Consider the following 24,583-nt stretch of genomic DNA (forward strand, 5'->3'; position numbering starts at 1 on the left):
CATTATTTTTGGCTAGGTTTACTCTTATTCACTTTTCTGGGGATATATGCTGGAATATAGGATATAGGTTTGCAAATGTTCAAAACAGCACAGATCAATCTCATGTCCATGTTGTATTGAGAAAGGGTTGAGAGGTAGCCCAACCATCTCTACTCTGGCCATCTCCTCACACATCCATTACTGACCTCAGGAGTGGGGCAGGATTTGGGGCTGTTGTTGTGCATGGACTCAGATCTGGAAGAGCTGGACTGGGCTTCCAACCTCTTGATTGCTTTTTTTGAGGCAACTGGGGGACTGCTTGTATCTGGACTTCGGGCCACAGGAGACACCACAGGATCCACGAGCCGAAGTGCCACAGGGGAGAACCTTTCCACCTCTTCATCTTGAACTTTTCTACTGCTCCGTGGAGATACAGGGACAATTTCGGGATCTGAAACCAAACATTGTACATCACGCTAGGTAGGGAGGACAAGCAAAGCCATAGAGTTCACAGAACATTCAGGTTTCATTACAGAAAAGAACCATAAAGCTGGTATACAACACCAACTTTCCCTTTTTGAAATACAGGTAGTCCTCGACTTACAACCATTCATTTAGCGACCTTTCAAAGTTACAACAGCACTGAAAAAAGTGATTTCTGACTATTTTTCACATGAGCCTTGCACCATCCCCATAGTCAGGTGATCAAAATTTGGACACTTGGCAACTGGCAAGTATTTGTGAAGGTTGCAATGTCCTAGGGTCATGTGATCACCTTTTGTGACAAGCAAGGTCAATGGGGAAGCCAGATTCACTTAGCAATTGTGTTACTAACTTAACAACTGCAGCGATTTGCTTAACAACTATGGCAGGAAAGGTCATAAAGTGGCCTGCCTTGCTTAGCAATGGACATTTTGGGCTCAGTTGTGGTCATAAGTCGAGGACCACCTGAATAAAATTTGAAACACCTTTCTTCCCACCCCCCACCCCCCACACCCCCACACACATATACGCAAACCAGAAGAAAGAAGGAATTTTATTCCTCTTCAGAAGTTTCTACTTGAAAAGAATCTTAAATTTACTGCATTGATTTAAATCTACTGTATAGACATAGAGGCTGAATCTTTTGAAAAACTGTAGACTCTCTAATTTACCCAGACCATCTTTAATATACAATCCAAGGACTTCGTGGCTACTAAAAATTTTGGTTAAGAAAAGGAAAAGTCAATTCCATGACCTTTAAAATACTGCAGTGTGTGAATGAGAAATTACCAGCATGGGGTAAACACAGAGAAAACGTTCAGGATGGAACAAGAAACAAATAAAGAAGCTATTTAAAGCTCCTCTTGAGTCCATATGAAATGCCTTTAGCAAAGATCTCCTGTTCCATGTCCGAATGAGTCACAGTTCTGGGTGTTTTTCCTTCCAAGCAGCTTCCACTGGGTGGAGGTGTTCCAATGCTGGAGAGGGAACTGATCACACTCACTGCCAAGAAGACGAAACAGCATTAGGCACTCCGCCAATGACCTGGGTTGTCCCCTTTCCCCATCAGTCTCCATCAGGTTGGGAAAAACAATCTTAACCAAGCTCATAGGGAAACAGTCCCCTTTAGAGGAGGCAGTCTTTTGTGTTTCTGCGGTCCTGACACAAAAGAAAACTATTTGTTACTGTGAATTTTTCTTTACCAATTTGTTTTGTTTTTTTTTTTTTTGTTTGCCAAATCAACATCAGTGCCAGCCTTGCATAACCTCATTATGCTATGGGCCTTCCAGAACTTTTCATTCTGAAATTAATTGCTTTAGCTGCTGCTCTGGTGCAAAGGAAGAATTTCATTCAAGCTGCCCAGAGTTGCTGGATACGAGATGGGCAAGTAAATAAATTTAACCAATCAATAATTTCACAGCTACCGGCAGTGTTTCTGTACTGGGAGGAACTCCAAGGCTTCTGGATTTTTTCAAGTTGCATCATGGCTCATCCCTGGGTTTTGTTTGTTTTTTAATTTGTTAATTGCTTTCTGGCTGCTCTGAGAGGTACTTTTGCTGCATTCTCAACAGTAGCTTGGAGGAGTTTTTTCCCTATTTTGTTCCTTGCCACAGAGAAGCAAACATGCTGAAGAAAGAACGGAGAGGGGGTTGGGGTTTCAAGTCTGCCAGTTTTTATTATTCTCCCTCTGGCTGCTTGGGAGGGAACACGGTCTGATTTAGGACAGTCATGGAGCACTGCAGAGCACTGAAAATATGCTGATGGTTTGGCAAGGGCAAAGCTGGTGGCCGTAATTGGATCACTGGTCATTCTAGTTCTGTACCATCTAAACTGACCAGCAGTAGTTCTTCAGTTTTTAAGCAAGATCTTTTCTTGAGTCTATTTAAAGTAGTTGTAGATTGAATGGAGGATCTTTTGTCTGCAACACCGTGCTTCTGTATGAGCTACAGTATCTACTTCAGGTTATGACTGAGATCATCCTAAAATAATTAAAACGTCCTTCCTTAGTATGGCACCCCGACTATAACTCCCAGGATTCCTTTTTTTTTTTTTTTGAAAAATATTTTTTTATTTTTTTCCAAACATAAACATAAAATATATCTTTTAAGAACGAAGTCTTGATCCGGTCATAGATAGGTACAATTGCTTACATTCCTTTAACAAACTCTATTCCCAATTTCCCCGATACATCTTTTAAAATTAAAAATCAAAAGAAAAGTTTTTAACACAAATTCTAACATCTTATTCTAAACCAGTCTATTGTATCACCAAAACCTTAATTTCCAAATAAAACTCTACTCTACCCTGACTATAATTCCCAGGATTCCAAGACAGCAGTGCCTAATTGATAAGAAATTCTAAGAATCACAATCCAACACATTTAGATGACATCAGGGTGAGAAAAGCAAGCATTACAGCAGGCACCCTATAAAATACAGGTAGTCCTCGACTTAAGACTTTCTGTTGCTAAAGTGAAATATTTATGAAAATTTCTGTTGCTAAGTGAAATATTTATTAAGTGAATTTTACCCCATTTTACAACCTTTCTTGCCACAGTTTCACTTGCTAAGTGAATCACTGCCGTTGTTATGTTACTAACACGGTTGTTAAGTGAATCTGGCTTCCCCGGTGACTTTGCTGGTCAGAAAGTCGCAAAGGGTGATCACATGACCCCAGGACACTGCAACCATCATAAATATGAGCCAGTTGCCAAGCATCCAAATTTTGATCATGTGACCATGGGGATGCTGCAATAGTCATAAGTGTGAAAATGGTCATAAGCCACCTTTTCACTGCTGTTGTAACTTCAAACAGTCACTAAATGAACTGTTGTAAGTCGAGGACTACCTGTATATACTTTGAGATGTATATTGAAAATTTTTAGATGACTTGGTGCTTCCCTTTCTGAATTATTCTGTTGTCAACAAGAACACCAAAGAAACATGCAAGGGTTCTCTTGTATACCGTCACCTTTCTGCTTGAAGCCATTGGGGAGCTGCGGAGAACTCTTGCAAGTAGCAAAGACGATCTCTGAAGTCGCCAGGGAAGAACAGAAGGAGGGAGTGGATGGAAGACCTAATTTTCCAGTTTGGAGGCGAAATCGATTGAGTTCCTGAGAGAGGAAGTTAAACTGTTCTGTGTGGCTGCGACATTGGTTTTCCAACTCTCTCACACGGGCCTGCATCACAAAGAAAAAACATTAGCTACAGCTGAAGGCAGATCTTAGGAACAGAAAGAGATTTTAAGGGAGCAGAGGAAGATGGTTCATCTTGCAGATTAGTATCCACAGACACACGCTGACTAGCCTAAGTCCACTACGGTCCACTGACAAAAAGTGCCTCCCCTCCTATCTTAAGTGGGCTTCAACCGGAACTCTCAGCATTATTCAATTCTGGCTGGGTAACTATGGAAGTTGCAATCACATTACTAGAAACTTCTAAGATGGAAGAAGTTGGCTTAGAGTCCTTGGGTGAAGGACTTTGATTGATTGATTGATTGATTGAGTGAGTGAGTGAGTGAGTGAGTGATTTGTTGTTTCTGGGTACTGCATTTTGGATGGATTACATAATCATTTCCCATCCAGTAGATCCTAGATCTTTGAAAGATTTAATTTCATGATGCATCTGCTTGGGACAGCATAGCAAAATTATATTAGAGTTTCTGCAAATGTGGGCATTAATTTCTTGTTTGTTTTTGGATGCAATTTAAAGCGTTGGTGGTATCTCAGCAACTATTCCCTTCTATATGAGTTTGCCTGCTTGTCAAGATCAATGGAGAGACTGTCTCCATTTCCCAGCAGTGACACAGGTGGAAAGGGTGGGACATGTCAAAGGGCTGATCTAAATTCTGGAATTTGCATCTTCAGGAAATCAAGTTGGCACCTTCTCTGATAGTGAGTACTTTTCTTTTGGGACAAGGGCATTCTCTTCATAAGCAACATAAACTTTAGGAGGTGCTGCTTTCTCACTCTGCATGCTACATAGTGTATTTTTATTACATATTTTGTAATTGTTTTTGTAAAGGTTTTCAGCACTATCTTTGGTAGAGGAAAGCAAGTAATTTTTTGGGAGGTTATAGGAATCGGTTTTAAAAGGCAGCCCTGTGCTGGACTGTGGGATAAACCTTCATGTGCAAAGATCAGCCATTGTAGCTCATCACAAGAGGAAACAGTGTAAAACGTTAGAACCTTGACAAAGGGGGAAGAATTGTGACTGCAAAGAGACTAGAATGAAAAAAAATCCCTAGTTTTTTTTTCCTTTCTGCAAAAGCCTCTGAAAGAATGAAAGAACATCAGTAAAAAGAGGTTCGGTGGGCTATTGCTTTTATGGTTACCAAACGTAAGAGCCCAATTGCAGACTAGACATGTTATTAATGACAATGAATAGAAGACATTCTATTCATCATACATTCCCCCACACACACAGTGCTTCTATGTTAACCACATTTACATTACTACTTTTTCTACAGAACAATACATGCACATCATCTCCTTCTCTGCATGCCACAAAGAACAAGGGCAAGGAATCTTCTTCCAGCCAAATGTTTATGGCTAATTAACAGATACATGAACTCAATTTAAGGATTAGGGAGGGGAACCATCAAGACAAGTGAAACAGGAAACAAAACCATTTTCTGACTTCAAAGGAACAAGAAGTCCTTCTCATTAGCTAACTTTTCAGCAAGAGTTCCTTCAGACCGGAGAAATCCCACCAGTGAAGCTTAACATTTAGGATGGAAAGATGATAGCCAAGTAACAAAGAGCAAGGTATGGAGAATCAGCAATTTATAGTCAGGTTTGATTAGTGTATCGAGTGGGAATGGGTGATTTGAGCTCAAATCCCCAAATCTGGGCACTTGCTACCGGCATGTGTTTATGTTGATTGTAGTGTCCCAGGGTCATGTAATCCACCAACAAGCTAAGTTAGTGGGGGGAGTGGGATTTGCCTAACAACCACATGATTCACTTAGGAACTGCAGTAATTTACTTTTAATATCTGGCAAAAAAGTTCATAAAATTGGGCACAACTTCCTACACAACTTTCCTTAGCAATGGAAATTCTGGTCTCAATTGCGGTTATAAGTCAAAGACTATCTGGAGTGAAGGACACATTAAGTGTGTCAAATTTACATATTTTCCCATACACCCATTACTGTTTGGACATTTCTTCCCTTCCTCTGACAGTCATTGGAAAGAACAGCCTTGTGCAATTGAAACCTTGCTCTTGTTCTGCTGGGCTAATACAGATGCAACAATTATATGCAAGTTTGGAAATGAGAAATATACATTATTGCTTCTCGAGTGCCTTTTAATTTTTCTCCAATTCTTTCATTGGCTACTCTCCATAATGCATATAAAACATAGTATTTCTCTGTTCCAAACGCCTCTGAAGCAATCAAGATTTGTTGGAGGAAAGAGGGAAAAACAGGACATTTTCGGCACATCTGAAACCATTAGTACCTGCATAGAATCCAAGGAATTCTGACAAGACAAGAAACAGAAGGGGAAAAAAAGTTGTTAACTGCACATCACCATCTTCCTTAAGTACAAATCTGGTGATTGATTGCAGGACTGGATAAATCAATTGAAAACCCACATCTGGAAGTGTAATGGATTGTGAGATTAACCTTGGGAGACAGGAGAAAGAGCTGTAGCCAGGGCAACACTCAGATAAGAGATATTTCAGACCCTCTTTCTCCTGTCTTCCAAGGTTATTTTCATAGCCCATTACCGGATGAGACGTTGCCTTCGAACCAATGAACTGCAGTGGGAAATCTCTTGGTATTTTCCATGGTGACAAATTTAATTGGGTCTTCTTCTCTAAAGATAAGCACATGCTCCACATAGAGCTGGCAGTGTTCGATGTGAAAATTTCTTGTTTATTTTAAATAAACTAAATTATACCTGACTGTATCTTAAATGGGGTTTTTTCTTTGGTTTTTACCTCCCCTTCTTTTATTTTCTCCTCTCCTTACCTCTAAAAGCTGCACTGCTCCTTCGTGTTCTTTCCTAGCTTCAGCCTGAGCCTAAATCCAAGAGAAAAGAAAGTTTAAGGGGGCTGGCTATCCCAGGAATATTTATCTTCATTGACACAGAAGTGGGTGATTTGCTTGTAGACTTGACTGAATTTATAAATTCTGCCTAGTCATTTTGTATTTGCACTTGGTGTACTGATTAGGTTTATGTTAAGCCATGGTTTATAACAGGTGAATACACATAATAGTGTAAACCATAATCAAGCTATATTGTAATGGGGAAATTTGATCTATTCTTTCAAAAAATGACCAACAATATCTCAGTATTCTGTATATGTGGAATTTAGTCCAGGGAGACACTACTTGGGTTGACAAATGCTACAAGGTGAGAGGAAGTGGGGGTACTTGCCACCTTTGCATCAGTGGTGAAATCCTACCGGTTTGCACCGGTTCGGGTGAACTGGTAGTGATAAAAGCTATTGGTTGGACCAAACCAATATTTCCGATGATCAGCTGTGCCACGGGATTTAAAATCGCTAGAAAGCAAGAAATCCTGCTTTCTAGTGAATCTAAATCGTGCAGCACAGCTGTTCCCCCCCTCGTTGTTCTACTTATCTTCCCAAGCCTTCTTTTTCCACACGCAGCTTGTGTTTGGTGCGTATTGTGCTTGCGTGCACGTGCAGAATGCATTTGACATGCACTGCACATGCGTTTGGCACACAGTGCACATGTGCGGGCAGCGAACCAGTGGCAAACTGTGGAGGATTTCACCACTGCTTTGCACCCCAATTATGGAACAGCCCCCCAGTTGATACTGAGTTGGTCTCCACATTATGGCCCATCTGGATTCTATTAGATATTTCAGAAGGCTTACCGCAATTAAGTGATGCCAGTGAATGGAAGACCGTTTTGTATTCCTTGATACACTCTTATTTTTTTTTTCTTACTACAGTTATTTTATTATACAATTATATGTCATTTGCAGACTGTTTGATAGAACCAAAGAGTTGGAAGGGACTTTGGAGGTCTTCTAGTCCAATTCCCTGCTCAGGCAGGAAACCTTATAGTATTTCAAACAGATGGTTGCCCAATCTCTTCTTAAAAACCTCCAGTATCAGAGCACCTACAACTCCTGGAGGCAAATCGTTCCACTGATTAATTACTCTCACTGTCAGGGAATTTCTCCTTAGTTCTAGGTTGCTTATCTCCTTGACTAGGTTCCATTCATTGCTTCTTGTCCTGCTTTCAGGTACTTTGGATAATAGATTGAATAGACTCCCTCTTTGTGGGAGCCCCTCAAATATTGTTACACTGCAATCATGTCACCCCCTAGTCCTTCTTTTCATTAAATCATTATTAAACCCAAACTCAATTTGCAGGATGTTGACCATCCTGCTAACCGAGATGGGGACAGATTGAATAAATGAATGAATGATAAATAAAATGTGTTTAATATCAATAGGGTAGAATCAAATTGTTGGTTGATGAAAGCATAAGCAATTTCACCTTGCCCAATGGTAGGGAGGTGTTTCCCCCATCCTTCGGCAGATTGCATCTGTTCACATCAATGCAGCACTAGGCATTACTATGGGCTGAATGATCCATCAGAGTAAAAACACCACCGTTAGAATGTTTCCTTAACCTCCGAAGCAAGTCAGTTCTTGCCAATGGGGTCTGTTTACACATTCATATGTGGGCCTTCGGCTGATGGAAGAATCAGGCTTGTGTGAATAAACCTGGAAGAAAGAAGTCTCCTTTTGACAGAAGTCACCTGCTGCAGCTGTCGGACCTCATCTTTTTTCTTCTGCAAGGCCTGCAAGGCCTTCTCGTGCTGATGTTCCAGCTGCTGCCTTCGTTCTGCAACATCTCTCATGTGCTGGAAAATAAGAAGATCAGGAAGAGTCCATTGGGGCAGGTAATTCATTTTAACAAGCAAATAAATTTTAAACATAAGAAAGCCGAGTGGCTTTCTCCCAGACCATTTTTTTTTCATCCTGAGTTATGCTAATTAGGACATTCATAGAACCTAGTTGATGTTAACCTCTGATCAATAATATCAACAATGTCAATAATGATGTTTCCTTCTATGCTTCTAGGAATAGGCTATGTCTAAAAGAAAAAAAAATGTCAGAAGAGGGTCAAAATATTCATTTAATTTGATTAAATGTGCATTTAAATGATAGCATAATTTTCTCCTTGCTATGCTAGTAGTTACCCCAAAGGTTTTTGGAGCTGCAGATAGTCCTGGATCAGTTTGTGGCTTTTCTCTTTCTTAGACCAGTTGTCAAGGAACAATATGATTGCATATGTATAGTCCCCAGGAGCTAAGCATAAATTAGGAGCATCTTTACATTTGCCATAACTGGACAATTATTTCTGACTTGCAGCTCACTGTCTTGATTATTGAATTTCAGTAGCATTTAACAGAAAATAAAGATCACCACCTGAGGGCTTTGCTGAGCCTGTGTATAAAATGGACAGTCTGTCAAGCATTCCTAAGGTCGTCTTTAATTGTTTTATAAATTGTCTCAGGTTGATGCCAGTTCCTGATTTCAAGCTCTTGATTCATCATAGGAGTATGAATAACACAAATAAAGAAGTGACATTTGCACTTATCCACATCCTCAAAATAAACTTTTAATCAGAAAATCTGGAGTCTATTACAACCCGATTCCAAATTTGCCATTTCTGCTGGTCAATTTTCCAAAATGAAGGATATCAACAGAAGGTAGCTGCTCTGGAACAGCCTTTTCCTACAAACCTTGAGTGCCTGCCCGAGACTCTCCAGCCTGTCCTGGAGTTCCTGGGTTTTCTGAAGAGCCAAATCCCGTTCCTCAGTCACTACAGAAACCTGCAGCCTTAAGTCAGCATTTTCAGATTCAACCTGCAATAGGAGATACAGTTGGTTAGGAGGAGGAGGAGGAGGAGGAGGAGGAGGAGGAGGAGGAGGAGGAGGAGGAGGAGGAGGAGGAGGAGGAGGAGGAGGAGGAGGAGGAGGAGGAGGAGGAGGAGGAGAAGGAGAAGGAGAAGCTCTCTCTGACACAAGGAGCATTACAATCCCTTCTGCTTTAGGGTCTGATTAATTTGTTCCATACAAAATTAATTTGATGGAACTGTAAGCATGATCATAACTGGTGTTGGGTCTTTCTACAGAAATGTATGTATTTGTGTACTGATATCCCAACTTCCGTAGCCAACACACCAGAAAGATGAATGAACTTGGTTTACAATGAAATATTTATTCCTCAAGAAGACCTCCTTGGGGACACTAAAGCCATGATCTACAATCACCAACTTATACAATTTTAAATGGGGGGGATATAAGATAACATCTCATGATTACCTTCTCTGTCCACTCGACTTGCCCCTGTAACACGGCATTCTCCTCAGAGAGTCGGGCATTATCACTCCGCACTTCCTGCAGTTCGTTCTCCTGCGTGGGGGGAAAGCAAGCATGGATTTTCTGTGAATAAAGGAATCTCTCCCCACTATCACTGTTCAGGGGTTCAGAAAGGACTTTTTAGAAAAGTGCAACCTGGTATAAATATGCAGCTCTGAGACAAAGAAAGTGCAGTTTCTGAATAATATTTGTGCAGACTATATATGAAAATATGAAAACATGATATAAAAAAAGCATTTTGAGAAAAAAATGGAAAAGATTGTTGAAATTATCAACAGCTGTTCCTCCTGCTAGAAGCTCCATGTTGCTACCTAGCAAAAGCTATTGGAAAGAAGAAGAGAACTCAGGATTCCTTTCCTGATAAATCCTGTTGATAATAATGCACAATGGTTAAGGTTTGACTTTGACTGCAGTTTATTTCACAACATTTGTCATTGCCTCTCGGTTTTTTCTCCTACTAAATACAAAATAGGCAGATAGCGTCTCATCATCCATTCATCCATTCATTCATTCATTCATTCATTCATTCATTCATTCATTCAATCAATTTCTATGCTGCCCATCTCCCTACAAGGTGACTCTGGGTGGATTACAAATTAAATTGGATACCATTCACTGGCAGTGTTTCTCTCCTGTCCTTTGTCTTGAAAAAACTTGCACACAATCATGCAGAAACAGATTTACATAGAGGAAGATGGGGGGAAATGTGTAAGATTCTATTCTGTAGCTAGTACTGCATCCTCTCTCATTTCTCTGAAGAAGAAATGACTTTTTTCAGCCAGCCATTAATCCAGATTTGGAATGCATGCTTTTAAAATGTGATTAAGGGACCCCTAACCCACAACTTAACCAATATTCTGGATTTAAATAATGAGCTAAACCATGGGCATTATGGGGCCATGTCTAAATCTGTAAGATGGCAGGTGCAATGCCATGATTGAAGCTCTACCCACTTTGCACATATATGTACAAAGGAAGTATGAAATAGATCATTGTGTGCACAAAAGAATATGTAGTCACAATCATCTTGCAGGCTTTACCATGTACACACCCATGGATGTCACTTAGGTAATTCTTATCACAGTATAGCATTGCTATGCTTTTAAATTGATATATGAATCAATTTAAAATTATGATACATACAGGGAAGCTATTTACTTCCAATAAAACATTTTTAATAGGGACATTTGGGAGGAAAGCTAGATAAAAGTATCTATGCAACACAGAACTTGAAAGCCTTTTAAAATTAGGTTTGGGAGTTTTAAAACAGTGAAATGAGTACTTTAAACACCTGCAAAGCTTAAAATACCAACTGTGCTCTGTAAAATCTTCCTTAAATTCCAGAAATACTGAAAGGGAAAAAAAACTTAGCTCCATTGACTCAAAGTATTCTGGTCATGACATAATGGTCTTGATAGGTACTATGTGATTCTCCAGGCTGTCCTTTCTGCACTCTTGGATTTAGGCATAAAACTCAGCATAAAACTCATTCTGACAAAGCTCACTTCCATGTCAATTCCAACAGCAATGAAGATATTTCATTCCAGTCTAAACATATCACCTTAATGTTGGTTTAGGAATTTAAAAACCTGCAGAAGAAACTGTAAGTAACAGAAAGCTTTCTCACTGAAGGATCCAATGACATGTTTAACATGTGTGTTAAATTCATTTTCTTCTGAACAAAAAAAATCAAACATTATCAATGCTCGATTTCTTAATGGCACATCCACGGTGTATAAGTATGTTGTTGTTGTTTATAAAAAGGCAAAATGATGGGTCTGGCTATGCAATAAAAACCCCAATTTTATAAAGAAAAATATCACAATACGTGTAAAAAAAGAGGCAGGACATAACTCACACAATCACAATTACCATCTTGAGTTTTTGGATTTCCCCTCCACACCCAGCAGATACTGTTCTTAATGTATAACTTGGGGGGGAGGGAATTGCTAGCCTTTGTATGAACTATTGCCGCTCTTTGTAATCTCTTGTTCTTGCTGTATTACTTGCATCAGTGATTTGCTATTATTAGCTAGTTATTGCTATTGAACCTTCCATTCCTAGGGAGTTTGTAGGCATCCCTCTTCTGTCTGTTGAAAGTAGCTCTAGGAGTCTGCAGGCAAGCAAACAGCACAATGCCAACAATGGGGGTGGGGACTCACTTACAAGCTCTGCACATCTCTTGTGCTTCTTCTTTACTTCATGCTCCAAATGTTCACATTGCTTCCTCTTCTTTGTGAGCTCAGAGTCCTATCAGAAGAGGAAAGCAGACAATCAAACTGAGAGGCAAATGGCCAAACAAACCTTACCTATTTCAAAAGAGATGGCACCATTTTTAAGGATGCTGAAACCCCTAGTGGCCTAGATTTAGCAGCTTGGCATGCTCAAGTTTTCTTTTCCAGAACTATGTTGCAAAAGCGTACAGGTAGTCCTCGACTTATGACCACACTTAAGCCCAAACTTTCTATTGCTAAGTGAGAAATTTATCTAAGTGAATTTTGTCCCATTTTACAACCTTTCCTGCCACATTTGTTAAGTGAATCACTGCAGTTGTTAAGTTACTAATATGACTGTTAAGTGAATCTGGGTTCCACATTGACTTTGCTTGTCAGAAGGTCTCAAAAGGTGATCACATGCTCCTGGGACACTGCAACTGTCATAAATATGAGTCACTTGTCAAGCATCCGAATTTTGATCACGTGATTGTGGAGATGCTGCAATGGTCATAAGTCACTTTTTTCAGTGCCTTTGTAACTTTGAATGGTCACTAAGCATGTTGTAAGTTGAGGACTACCTATAGTTACTTTTGAGGATAATGTTTCTGCAAGGTAAAGATCAAGACTCCTTAAAGATGCATACAGATCATAAAGTAATTTTTGCCATTGTTTTTTGGAAATTTAATTCAGCACCCCAGTCTACTGAATAGTTCTAGAATTTCCTGTTAATGTCCCATCCAAGGACTAACTAGAGCACCCTCCTTATCTTTGCTAGATGTTGTCATATGCTGTGATAATTTTTTTTTAAAAAAACTCACCAAATGCTTCACATGCTCTTTGACTTCAGGGGCAGAAAACAATGTGTCTTCACTTCTTTGTACTCTTCCGAAAGGAAACAGTCCCGTCTCTGACTACAAAAGAGACAAATTTCAGCAAAATTGAAGAGCAAATGGCCCTGTTCATTTTGTGATCCACAGTCTTTCTTTACTGATAGGAGTTAGCAAGTTGACTAAATTTATTAATTTATTAAATTTCTACACTGCCCATCTTACCTAAGTGATTCTGGATGCTTTACAACACTGGGCAGTTTACAACACCCAGTCTTAAGACTAAGTTTCTGTCCTGAAAATCTGTTTGCTGCTGTGACCTGCTCTGGGTGTAGGATGTCACCTCTGAGGTTAGGCAGGAATGTGGACTTCGGTATGGCTGAATTCACACAATAATCTAGACCGGGCTAAAATAAGGTTTGTTATTCAGCACACCATGAGAACCAGGCTATTTATCTGTGCAAATTATGGGGGCCAGGCTATCACATTAAACCATCATATGATTAGTTTAGGCATAACGTATAATCAGAACACAGCACTGCTGTCAGGCCAAATCCAAGAATTACAAAGTAGAAATTCTTCCCAGCTGAGTTCTTTATTGTTTTCACATTTATAGACAAAAATCTTGCTAGACTGTGGACTCTACTGTCTGCAACTACAATATACTCTGTAAACTACCAAAGAAGGGCTGCCTTCACCCTTTTACTCTCACACGTAACATCCAGACTGAGCTCTCTTACTTCTTTGGAATGTATCTCATCCTTCCTCGGTGTCCACCTTCCATCACAACTGCTTATGGTATGCTGGGAAAAGTGGATTCAACTTGTAAATGGCATCTAACAAAGAACTCCTTATATTTTTACATACAAGAGACTGAGTTAGTAATCAGTAGGTCCAGGCTCAAATTTCATGTCTGTCAGGTGTGAAGAATCAGGACCACATGTTAGGTTCCAGTTAAGCTGATGTATTCTTCTTGTTTATACACAAGAATCTGTTCAACTGTCAGTACTAATTAGGTGCTAGATAAGAGTTAACGAAATTCAGAAGTGGTTGAACTTAGACTGCTTGTGAGAACATAATACATCTAGGTTGATTCCTCTTAACTCCACCCCCAGGCAATGCCACTCCTTCTCCTTGTATAAACAATAAATTTATATTAAAATTATATAAAAGATAAATATATTATCATCCCACACCTTTGATGTCATATAACATTATTCTAATTATTTATTTTAATTATTTATTTAAGAAAATGTATATGGTTGCCCACTCATTCTCAGTGACTCAATAAAAACTCAATATACAACAATAACCTTACACACACACACACACACACGGCAATAACAATCAATCAGATAAGTCACTTTATGGATTCCATTCCACTCAGGGTTTCCCAGGTCCATTGGCAAAACCAGGTCTTCAGGGCCTTGTGAAAAAGTGTCAAAGTGGGAGCCAATCTAATCTCCATGGAGATAATGTTCCAAGAGGAAGAAACCACCATGGAGAAGACTATTCTTCTGGGTCCTGCCAGATGTATGCCCTTAGTAGAGGGGACACGCAACATTCCCTGCCTCTCTGCTCTGGTGAGTTGGATAGATGTGTTTGTCTGTATATCTATCAATCATATTTCTGAATTGCCCATCTCTCTCAAAGAAAATGTATAGAAACCGGGCAACCTTGAGTTCTACACCTACCTTAAGCACAAAGACAGCTGGGTGACCTTGGGCCAGTCACTTTCTCTCAGCCCTAGAAAGGAAGCAATGGCAAGCCACTTTTGAAAAACTTGCCAAGAAAACTGCAGGGACTTGTTCAGTCAATCTCCAAGAAGTGGACACAATTGAATGGAAGTGTGTGCACATTCACACCCACACATAATTTATTTTTCAGAATTGGGAGATATATATAATTCCAATTCTGAAAAAAATCTAAGCTCCCTCTCTATACATTAATCATTACTTTTTATTAAAGCTAGATAAAAGCTAAAGTACCACTATATTTAGGTGTCTCAAGGGCTTGACTTCAATCAACACCCAAACCACTAATGTCAGGAAACTCTGATAGTAAACCAGAATATCATTTCTCAGCTTCTATCTGTGAATCATGCATGATTAATGAGCAAGAAGATTCAGAGATTTTAAGATTCTTTTTCCTATCCTAGCACCTTTTAAGTAACGTGATTCATTCCCTATTATCCCCAGCCAGGAAAATCAAAGCTAGTACTAACTGGAGTTTATAGAAAATATAGTCTAAGATAGCTGGGTGTAGGGCTGTTCTGTTCTAAGTATACATTAATGTTTATGATTGTAATCCTTACTAATCTGGCAGTACCTGAAAAACTGTGGGAGGAAAATTTGCCTAATATTATATGTTTCTGTTGATTAAAATCCTACTCTTTCATCAAGGAAGCGGTTTCATCCCGAGTTGCAACAGTTCTATTTTCCTGGAATTGAGACATTCTGAGTAGCTCTGAGTTGGGTGGTCTCTAAATTTGATATTTAAAAAAAAAAATTAAACAACAAGCAAATTATAGAAGCTCCTGAATAGATGGAACGTTTATGTTCTGATCAGGAGGTGGCTCTTTCTACTGTAACACTGAATGAGCAAATGGAAACTGCCTTGTGTGAAACAAGATCTGGGCCAGTATTTCTACTTTGGATTGAAATGGTTCTTCAAAATCCACCTTTCACTGTCCAGAAATGCAGGATGGCTTCAGCTGGAGGTTTCAGGAACTGCCCTGGGAAAGGTAATCTGCCTGCAAAGTGAAATAGACTGGCCACTTCTCTGTTCTAGAAAAAATACTAAAAAAACAAAACAAAACCAGGCTCTGTTAGGGAACTGATAGAAGAAGAAGCTAAAGCCCTTATTAATAGCTTTTCAAATGTAGATTTTTATTCTACCCGCTTTGCATTATTTGGAGATCATGTTTCTGAAATATGCTCTCTCCAACCTCCAGCTTCCTAAGATGATTTACACTCTTAAGGAACAAGAATTATATACATATTCAGGAATACTTTGTAATGCATTCAATAGGGGATTAAAACCTACCCCTCTTTAAATTTATGGAACTCTGATATGGAGCCCCTCTCCTCAAAGCAGGCAACACAACATTAGGTTTCTCACCAATGCAACGTCAGGAAAGCTGGTTCAACCTCCCGATCCTCTTTTCAGCCAAACGCGCCTCCACCTAGTTAGACCCTTTGCCACCCCAAAGGCGACGCGGCCTGTACAAAACCCGTCTGGCCGGCGCTTTCCTATCTGCCCGCTGCGCCTTCCGCTTCAGCACCAGGGACAGCTCCGCGCTGGCACAGCTCCAGCCCGGTGGATTGTCCGGTGGGCTGAACCACTTTGCCGTCCGGAAGAGGGAGGAATATCTGCAGCTCGGCACGGGGCAGGGAAAAGCTCCAAGCTGCGGTCCGAGGAAGGACCCCTTGAGTGCATAGTGGGAACTCCCAGACTTGACCACCCAAACCTCCAGGATCTGAAGTAGGATCCGGAAGAGGTGCAAACACGGCGCAGTTCCAAATCTCCCCCGTTCTCCATTCAGTCAACATTTTCAAGGAAGGTTCAAGTGTGATAGAAGTATGTATTTTTGTTTGTTTCGCATGTAAGGAATAGAGAACAGGAAGAAAGAAGAGAACAGTGAGTCACCATTGCTATACCTAAGTATTTATAGCTGGGGTGAGATTAAGTCGGGGAATTCCTGATCTGGTGCAGCTGTCAATCAGAGTATTATACCTATTGGCACTATAATTTAATGGGTCAATAGGGCAGGGGAAAGAGGCAACAATATGGTCTAGTGATGAGAGAAATGCAGCAGCACATGAGAGACAGGCTCAGATTGCTGAGCGTGTTACTGGAATCAAAAAGCTTATCTCCCAACAATCCTGGCCACATGCTAAAATAAAAACTCTTGAGTTCAGCTCAACTTTGGTGACATATTCACATCTGTGTAGTTCCCTTGGCAACAGTGCATGATTTGCCACACTTCTTCTGGGATGTTTTCCCCACTTCCCAGTACGGTACACCCCACAGAATTAGCCTTTGATCTTTCAAGCACTACTAGGTCTGATCAAGATATAAATCTCATCTGTCATCTCGTGCCACTTCCCTTTCCTTGAAGCTCTTCTTCAGTCCCAAATGATGTTGGGGGCTATCCTGTATGCTTTCCATAGAAACTCAAGCACTCTTAGCAGTGCTATAAAGTCTATTTTAAAAACCCTTATGGGTGATGCTACAAAGTCAAAATCAGAAGAAATTCTCTGCAGTTGTTTTCATTTCAGCCTTTTTATCCTATTTCCCCTTGTTCTCTACCCCACATTATCTGAACAGAGTGCTTATGTCAGGGGTCCCCAAACTTGGCAGCTTTAAGACTTGTGGACTTCAACTCCCAGAATTCTTCAGCCAGCATAACTGTCTGGAGAATTTTGGGAGTTGAAGTCCACAAGTCTTAAAGCTGCCAAGTTTGAAGACCTCTGGCTTCAGAAGACCTCTGCCTACTTCATGTAGAAATGAAGTAACATCATTTGCTCAGGAAGTCTGCAAAAGACATATTGGTAAACAAATGATGTCTAATACACCCAGGGAGAGCTCAGCTCTCTTCTTTGTGCAAATAGCTCAGCTCCACCCAGGCCTGAAGCTGCACTGCTGGCTCCTCTTCCTCCTCCTCCTCCTCCTCCTCCTCCTTCAGCAGCATTCTAAGGACCCATTTTTAACCTGTTCCATCTGAATAAGGAATAGAGGAACAAGAGAGATGTGGGGCTATTCCAGGCAGCATCTGCTGGGGTGGGATGCCGGGGGAGAGATCAGAATCAGCAATGATGGATGGTGCATGCATGTGATATTGACACATGTACAAAAGAGGTGAGGCTTGTGTTGCATACCAACCATCCCCTTGATGCTCCAACCGCCCTCTTGATGCTGAAGCTGTTGGTGGCTCTTCACCCCTGTTAGCAACTGCAAAGAACCTTTGGCTGTCCAGAAGGTTATCTACATGGCGGGCATTCCATCATGTTGCTTGATCTCTTTTCATTCCAAATAGGCATGATAACAGTTGTTCGTTTTAAGAACTTGTACTTGTGCTTGACTTCTCCCCTCTCCCTTTGTTGGTCTGTGTTCACTCAGCATATTTAACCTAATCAGATAAAAGCCTAGCAGCTACATCTGTACAACAAACTAACCTACTGAGTATTTTTTTTAACGGCATCCAAAGCATTGTGAGAACCCAGCTCACTAGATTGTGAGCATCCAGAAGAATAGGATAGTTCTGTAGCTGTTTAGGCATGTTCTCCAAATACAGAATGTATATGTCATATTTTTAGGATCTCCTCGCTAATGATATGTAAGCCACACTGGTGGTCTTTTAGCTGAACAGTGCGATAAAGTGTTATAAATAAATATACTGTTTATGGCAATGCTTTTAAGCTTCACTTGATTCTCTTTCTTTGCTTTCAACCTGGATGAAACAAGCAGTAGATAAAAAAACAGGAAATGCAGACCATTACATAAGAGAATGGCATATTTAATTGTCATTTCTCCTGCAGTTCATCTCTCAAATATGCCCCACTTCCAGTTGAACGTCTTCACTATCTCAGAACTGCAGTGGACCAATAGAATAGTACAACAGCAAACCCCGTATCTCATGTTAGATAGCATAGATGGACTTAGAAATCTGGTATTCTAAGAATGGTGGATTTTGTTCTAGATTTTCCAGCATGTGGATAATTAAAAAGTAGACAAGATGCATGATTATAAACTGGAAGGAGTTCAAAGGATTTACCTGGCTGGTCTCCTCCACTGCTATGCACAGTTCCTCCCATGGCTGTGATACCCTTGTAGGAGAAAAACCATTTGAGCAGGTAGTCCTGGCTGATGTGGTGAGCCCCAAGTCCACTGCAAAAGCTAAAGAAATGTCTTCTGATCCCTGACCACAGGGCTCCAGTGCTGCCTTAAAATTCTTCAGAGCAATCTGTCTCTGTAACCGCAGCACTTCCTTCTGAGATTCTCGGAGTAAATGCTGGAAATCTAGAAGAGGCAGACATGGAGGACCTTCCTAGAAAAACAGAAATTATCACTGACCAGATTAAATAAATCTTAGTTGGCTTAAAAACCAGAGAAAACTGCTTATATTTGCATATGAGAAATATATTACACAGCAAATGACCAACTACTGTTTGTTTCGTCTTAGATGGTAAATGTCTATGCCATTGTGTCTTCAAGCAACATCTTAGAAGAGCGATTTATCTTCCTCCCACATAGAGGATAGAATCCCTCTTCTCGGATGACACTTGTTGCCTGCACTTGAACAAAAGCTTTTAAAAAGAAAATACCTATGTTGATAAATCTCTGTTATTAACCAAAAATGCCTTTTCAAACACAAATCTAATTCAGATTTCACCAAGCTGTTCACCCTCCAGAATTGTGAGACTTCGACTCCCTTTAACTGTGCTGGCTGGAGATTATGAGAGCTGAAGCCCAATAACTCTGAAGGGCAACAGTGGGAAGTCTGAGTTATTTAACAGCCCTAATAATATTAATAGTGAAAAGGGGCATGTTTCAGATTTCAAGCACATTTCATAACATTCTAGTAGTCTGAAAAGAAAAATTAGCAGACATGAAAACCTGCAGCATACAGTTAAACTGGCTCATTCCACCCAACCAGTGACCTGGGCCTCACTTTGTCTCTGATCTTCCTACCTCTTAGGTTCCTACATCCTCTCCTTCACTTTCAAACATCTCTCCTTGACAGCTTTAAGATAGGTGGACTTCAACTCCTAGAATTCCCCTGGCCAGCCTGTTGAACTCTAACTATCTTAAAACTGTCAAGACTGAGAAACACTGGTCCAGAGCATGAAGTCCCACTTCCTTTAGTTCTTGATAAGATTTTTCCTCCACCTTTTACATGTTAACAGCATCTTCTTCCAGTCATTCTTACAAACCTTGTTTCCCAATCTTTGGGGTGGCTTATGGACACTTATTCATATTCGTTCTGGCACTTAATTGTTCTTCCTACCTAGCTCTCCCTCTGCAACTGTGCACTGCCTATTGGCAGTGAATATTTTTCTTTATCCCAGAATTCTGAGTAGGTTTTTCCCCAAACTGAAAATTCACTTTCCTCAGAGAATGATGTAGCAGTATTCATTATCTGAAAAAAAAATCTCCCTTAAAAGTTGGAATATTAAATGGAAATCCTTTGATATCAGAGATACTCAGCCAGTGCCCTGACTGAAGATGGCCTTCTGGTCACAGTAATTAAAATCCACGAGGCTTTTCTGAGGATGATGATAAAGAGACAACTTTTCTGTACTGACACACTTGGAAGTGTAGGAGCAGAGACAGAAAAATGTGATAATCCTGGTCCAGATGGGCCTGGATCCAAATCCTAGTGCTCACTCACAATGGATGGAGGTTTACCACATCTGGACAACATCAGCCTGAGTGTATTCAGTGGTAAACATTCACCTTTCCACCCATGATTTTAGCTTGAAGTTCTTGACATTCCCTCTGCAGAGCATTGATCTGTTTGTCTTTCATCAGGAGTGCATTGGCTTGTTCTTGGAGATCTGTGGCCCGTTGGCGTGCCAGCGCTCTTTTGCACAGTCCTGCACAGGAGCTCTTCACATTTATTGGTGCATTCACCTACAGCAAGAAAAGACTGACAGTTGTCTAACAGGCCAATCTTTACAGACCCCTCATAACCTGGACATAAACTGTTTCAACTCCTACCCTCAAAACGACGCTATAGAGCACTGCACACCAGAACAACTAGACACAAGAACAGTTTTTTCCCGAATGCCATCACTCTGCTAAACAAATAATTCCCTCAACACTGTCAAACTATTCACTAGGTCTGCATTACTATTAATCTTCTTGTTCCCACCACCCATCTCCTTCCACTTATGACTGTATGACTGTAACTTTGTTGCTTGTATCCTTACGATTTATATTGATATTGTTTCCTGATTGCTTATTTGTACCTTATGACTATCATTAAGTGTTGTATCTTATGATTCTTGATGAATGTATCTTTTCTTTTATGTACTCTGAGAGCGTATGCACCAAGACAAATTCCTTGTGTGTCCAATCACACTTGGCCAATAAAAAATTCCATTCCATTCCATTCCATTCCATTCCATTCCATTCCATTCCATTCCATTCCATTCCATTCCATTCCATTCTATTCTAACAGGCCAATCTTTGGGACAAATAAATAAATGACTAAGAAGATAAGCTGACTTAAGAGACAAACCATTGGTCTATCTGGCTCCATTCTATCTAACTTGACTAGAAACCTATTTCTAAGGGAAGGGCAGGCAATTAAGGTCTACCAGCTGTCAATGGATTGCAATTCTCATCATGCCTTACTATTGATCATGCTGATTAAGGTTGATGGGAGTTACAGTTTATTTCTTCTCAAAGGTTTCTGGTTGGGATTTTCCTAACCACATTTGTCCACACCAGGGATTAAATTGGAATTTTCTTGCAAACAAAGCATGATTCCTACAGATTCTTCCATACAAAAATGACAACACATTTGAGGAACGACCATTAATAAACTACAAAGAATATGTGGGTATATGCATGTAAAAGGTGAAAGAGGGTGAAAGACAAGAACTCTAAATCAATCAGTAATTATCATAGTTGAGAAGAGATCAGAACTTCAGTCTTTGTAGGCTAGTTATAACAGACTTAATGTAGGGCTTCACGATTCTGATAAGTCAAGAAAAAGTATTCATTGCTTTTGAAAAAAGTTTGCTTTTTAATATCAAAAAGATTGTAGTAAACTGTGATCACCTTTGTGGAGTGCCAAGCCTAACAATATGGGCAGCTTGACTGGGCTTGTCTGCCACCCAGGGTTGGCTCACTTACCACTCTGAGGTTGGCCTCTTGCAGCTTCCTGGCTCTCTCCTCCAGACGTTTTGCAATGACCGCCAGCTCTGCATTCTTCCTCTTCAAATGCCTCACCTTCTCCTGAGTCTCTGGGAAGCAGGTCTTACGCTGGAAAACAAAAAATAAGAGAGAAAGGTCTGAACTGCCTTTCTAACCCAGTTTTACTTTTGGAGAGGGATCCATTTTGGGAAAATAAGTTCATTCAGCAAAGAGGGCAGTATAATCACCTTTTTCTCCCCCAGGTATGGTATGGTCCGTCAATGATTGTTTAAGTTAGAACATGAATCATAACCTGAGATGAAAGCAGCTTGGATGATGCGTTTTAGGTTAAAATTTAAAATCTCCCAGCTGTTTATTAAGCTTAAAGCAACTTCAGAAATTCCACTCCAGATTTATTTATTAAGTTTTTACACTGCCCATCCTACCTAAGTGACTCCGTGTGGTTTACAACAACATAATAAAACAATATAAACACATGAGTAAAAGCACAGGTTAAAAACAGAATTAAGAACAAAATTAATACCTACAAGATAAAAGTGAAATTCAAAAGGCTAAAAGGTTGACTAGGCAGGAGGAATATTCTCAAGCCATCAGCCATCCCCAGGGTTACATCTTAGATCCCATGCTAATTGGCAGAGACAGGTCTTTAGACTCTTCCAGAAAGCCAGAAGAGTGGGAGCTCACTTCACCTCTGAGGGTAAGATAGCAATAGCAATAGCAATAGCTACCTTTAGCTATCTATAAGCACTTAGACTTATATACCGCTTCATAGTGCTTTTTACAGCCCTCTCTAAGCGGTTTACAGAGTCAGCCTATTGCCCCCAACAATCTGGGTCCTCATTTTACCCACCTCAGAAGGATGGAAGGCCGAGTCAACCTTGAGCCGGTGAGATTTGAACTGCCGAACTACAGCTAGCAGTCAGCTGAAGTAGCCTGCAGTACTGCACTCTAACCACTGCACCACCTCGATTCTTATGTTTGAAAGGGTGGGAGCAACAGCACAGAAGGCCCTCCTGCTAGATCCTGCCAGCTGAAATTCCTTGACTGATGGGACATGCAGAACATCCGCCCTGCTTGACCAGGTGGGATGGGTCAATGTAACTGGGATGAGGCAGGTCTTAATGTATCTTGAGATTGCCATCAGTTGATCAAGGATATGCTCAATCTGGACTAGAACAGATTGGCTGTTCCTATGCATCTTGTCCATCCCATCCAAGAAGGAAAGTCAAGCCTTACTGGCTTGCTTCTGCCTAAACTGGTCAACCAGTGCCTGCCCTTTTATTTTAGGGATTGTTCCCTCCTCAATTGTCCCTGTATCCTGCCTCTCCTTCATAGAGACCCTTCCCTTTTTTTTCTTTATGGTATCTTCTGAGCAATAGCAATAGCACTTAATTTATATACCACTTCACAGTGCTTTACAGCCCACTCTAAGCGGTTTTACAGAGTCAGCATACTGCCCCCAATAATCTGGGTCCTCATTTTACAGGATGGAAGGCTGAGTCAACCTTGAGCCGGTGAGACTCGAACTGGTGAACTGCAGCTAGTAGTCAGCAGTCAGCAGAAGTAGCCTGCAATACTGCATTCTAGCCACTGTGCCACCGTGGTTCTTGAGGCTATATATCTGGGTAGAGGATGGGAAAACAAGGTAGTATGCTTCACCCAGCCTGAGCAGAAACTGAAAGAGTTAACACAGGGAGATACACAGATGTAAAGGTTGAATGGAGCATGAGCTTCTAGAGTAGAGGATGGTTCATTAATTTAATAGGTCATTTTGGATCAACTGCAAGATTATTAAAAATAAACAAACCAACAGCTGACCAGCAGAGAACACTGTATAGTCTGACAGCCTAGCTTGAAATGGGTAGCAACTAATTGCTGGGGGGAAAAGAGGCATGTCAGGCACTGCAGCCAATGAGAGCTGGAACTGCTACTAGACCTGAACAAAGCAGTGGAGACCATCTACTCTGAAGGGCTTAAGACATCTTGGGTCGAAAAGCAGCAATTTTGAATTGCAATTGGAAAACACCTAAGTGGGATGCACTTGCAATGGACTGAGAGTTGGACGGAAGATGACATTATGTATTCCTGCATTCAGAAAGCAGTGGATTCAGAAAGCCCATATTGGTACACAAAGGGTCACAAAAATTCCTGAAAAAGTAGTAAGCACAAAAACTGGAGAAGAGTTTCTCCTGATCTTCTGTTTGGGGGAAGGGCTGTTTTGCATTGCCACATTTACTACTGTGGGAAACTGGGAGTGGGGATTGTATGGAGCAAGGGTGACATATAGTCATAATAACATTCCTTTCTCAGAGGTTCAAGGACATCTTGCCCTGCACCTGGAGGGCTGGAAGCTGGGAGGCATCTCCAGTTGGGATGGTGCTTTGATTGGGCCATGTGATGGACATGTGGGTGCTGGGCAGGGGCTTGGATTTTCCTTTGGGTGAGGAAAACCTGGAAACTTTCAGATTCTGATTTTCCCAGATGTGCCAATATGACATATCTAATAAAATGGAACTTTGAGGAAACTCAAGCTTTGGAGTCTTTTTTTGTTGGGGCGTTACTCGGAATCCTGACAAGTTCTCTGGGAGCAGGACTTCTTTCATTGTCTGGGATCTTGAAGAAAGTTTTCAAGTCAAAGCCGACAACTTCAGCCTTGTCCATTGTGATGATCTCCAGATAAGTGGGTTTGCAACTGCCATCTTTCCCAGTTGCAGTAGAGATATTTGGAGGGGCACTAGCAGGGGTGAAACGCTCCCGGTTCGGACCGGCTCAGGTGAGTAGGTAGCGATGGCGGCGGGCAGTTCGGAGAACTGGTAGCA

The 24,583-nt window shown here is 40.7% G+C and overlaps 1 protein-coding gene across 1 annotated transcript in view; it reads right to left on the reverse strand.

Annotated features, from left to right (window-relative positions):
- The window catches only part of TSPOAP1 (TSPO associated protein 1), a 77,479-nt gene that overhangs the window by 38,789 nt on the left and 14,107 nt on the right, over nucleotides 1-24,583 (reverse strand). The window contains exons 3-14 of the mRNA XM_070932118.1: nucleotides 21,744-21,872; nucleotides 20,337-20,513; nucleotides 18,655-18,927; nucleotides 12,870-12,962; nucleotides 12,002-12,085; nucleotides 9,779-9,868; nucleotides 9,197-9,319; nucleotides 8,207-8,311; nucleotides 6,436-6,486; nucleotides 5,921-5,941; nucleotides 3,433-3,640; nucleotides 186-430 (exon numbers count right to left, since the gene is read on the reverse strand). Coding sequence (XP_070788219.1) covers nucleotides 186-430; nucleotides 3,433-3,640; nucleotides 5,921-5,941; nucleotides 6,436-6,486; nucleotides 8,207-8,311; nucleotides 9,197-9,319; nucleotides 9,779-9,868; nucleotides 12,002-12,085; nucleotides 12,870-12,962; nucleotides 18,655-18,927; nucleotides 20,337-20,513; nucleotides 21,744-21,872 — 1,599 coding nt within the window. The remainder of the gene's footprint in view (nucleotides 1-185; nucleotides 431-3,432; nucleotides 3,641-5,920; nucleotides 5,942-6,435; nucleotides 6,487-8,206; nucleotides 8,312-9,196; nucleotides 9,320-9,778; nucleotides 9,869-12,001; nucleotides 12,086-12,869; nucleotides 12,963-18,654; nucleotides 18,928-20,336; nucleotides 20,514-21,743; nucleotides 21,873-24,583) is intronic.

Source organism: Pituophis catenifer, unplaced genomic scaffold (assembly GCF_029215685.1).
Source record: "Pituophis catenifer annectens isolate HBS135680 unplaced genomic scaffold, rPitCat1.0.hap2 SCAF_1, whole genome shotgun sequence".
Taxonomy (NCBI): Eukaryota; Metazoa; Chordata; class Lepidosauria; order Squamata; family Colubridae; genus Pituophis; species Pituophis catenifer.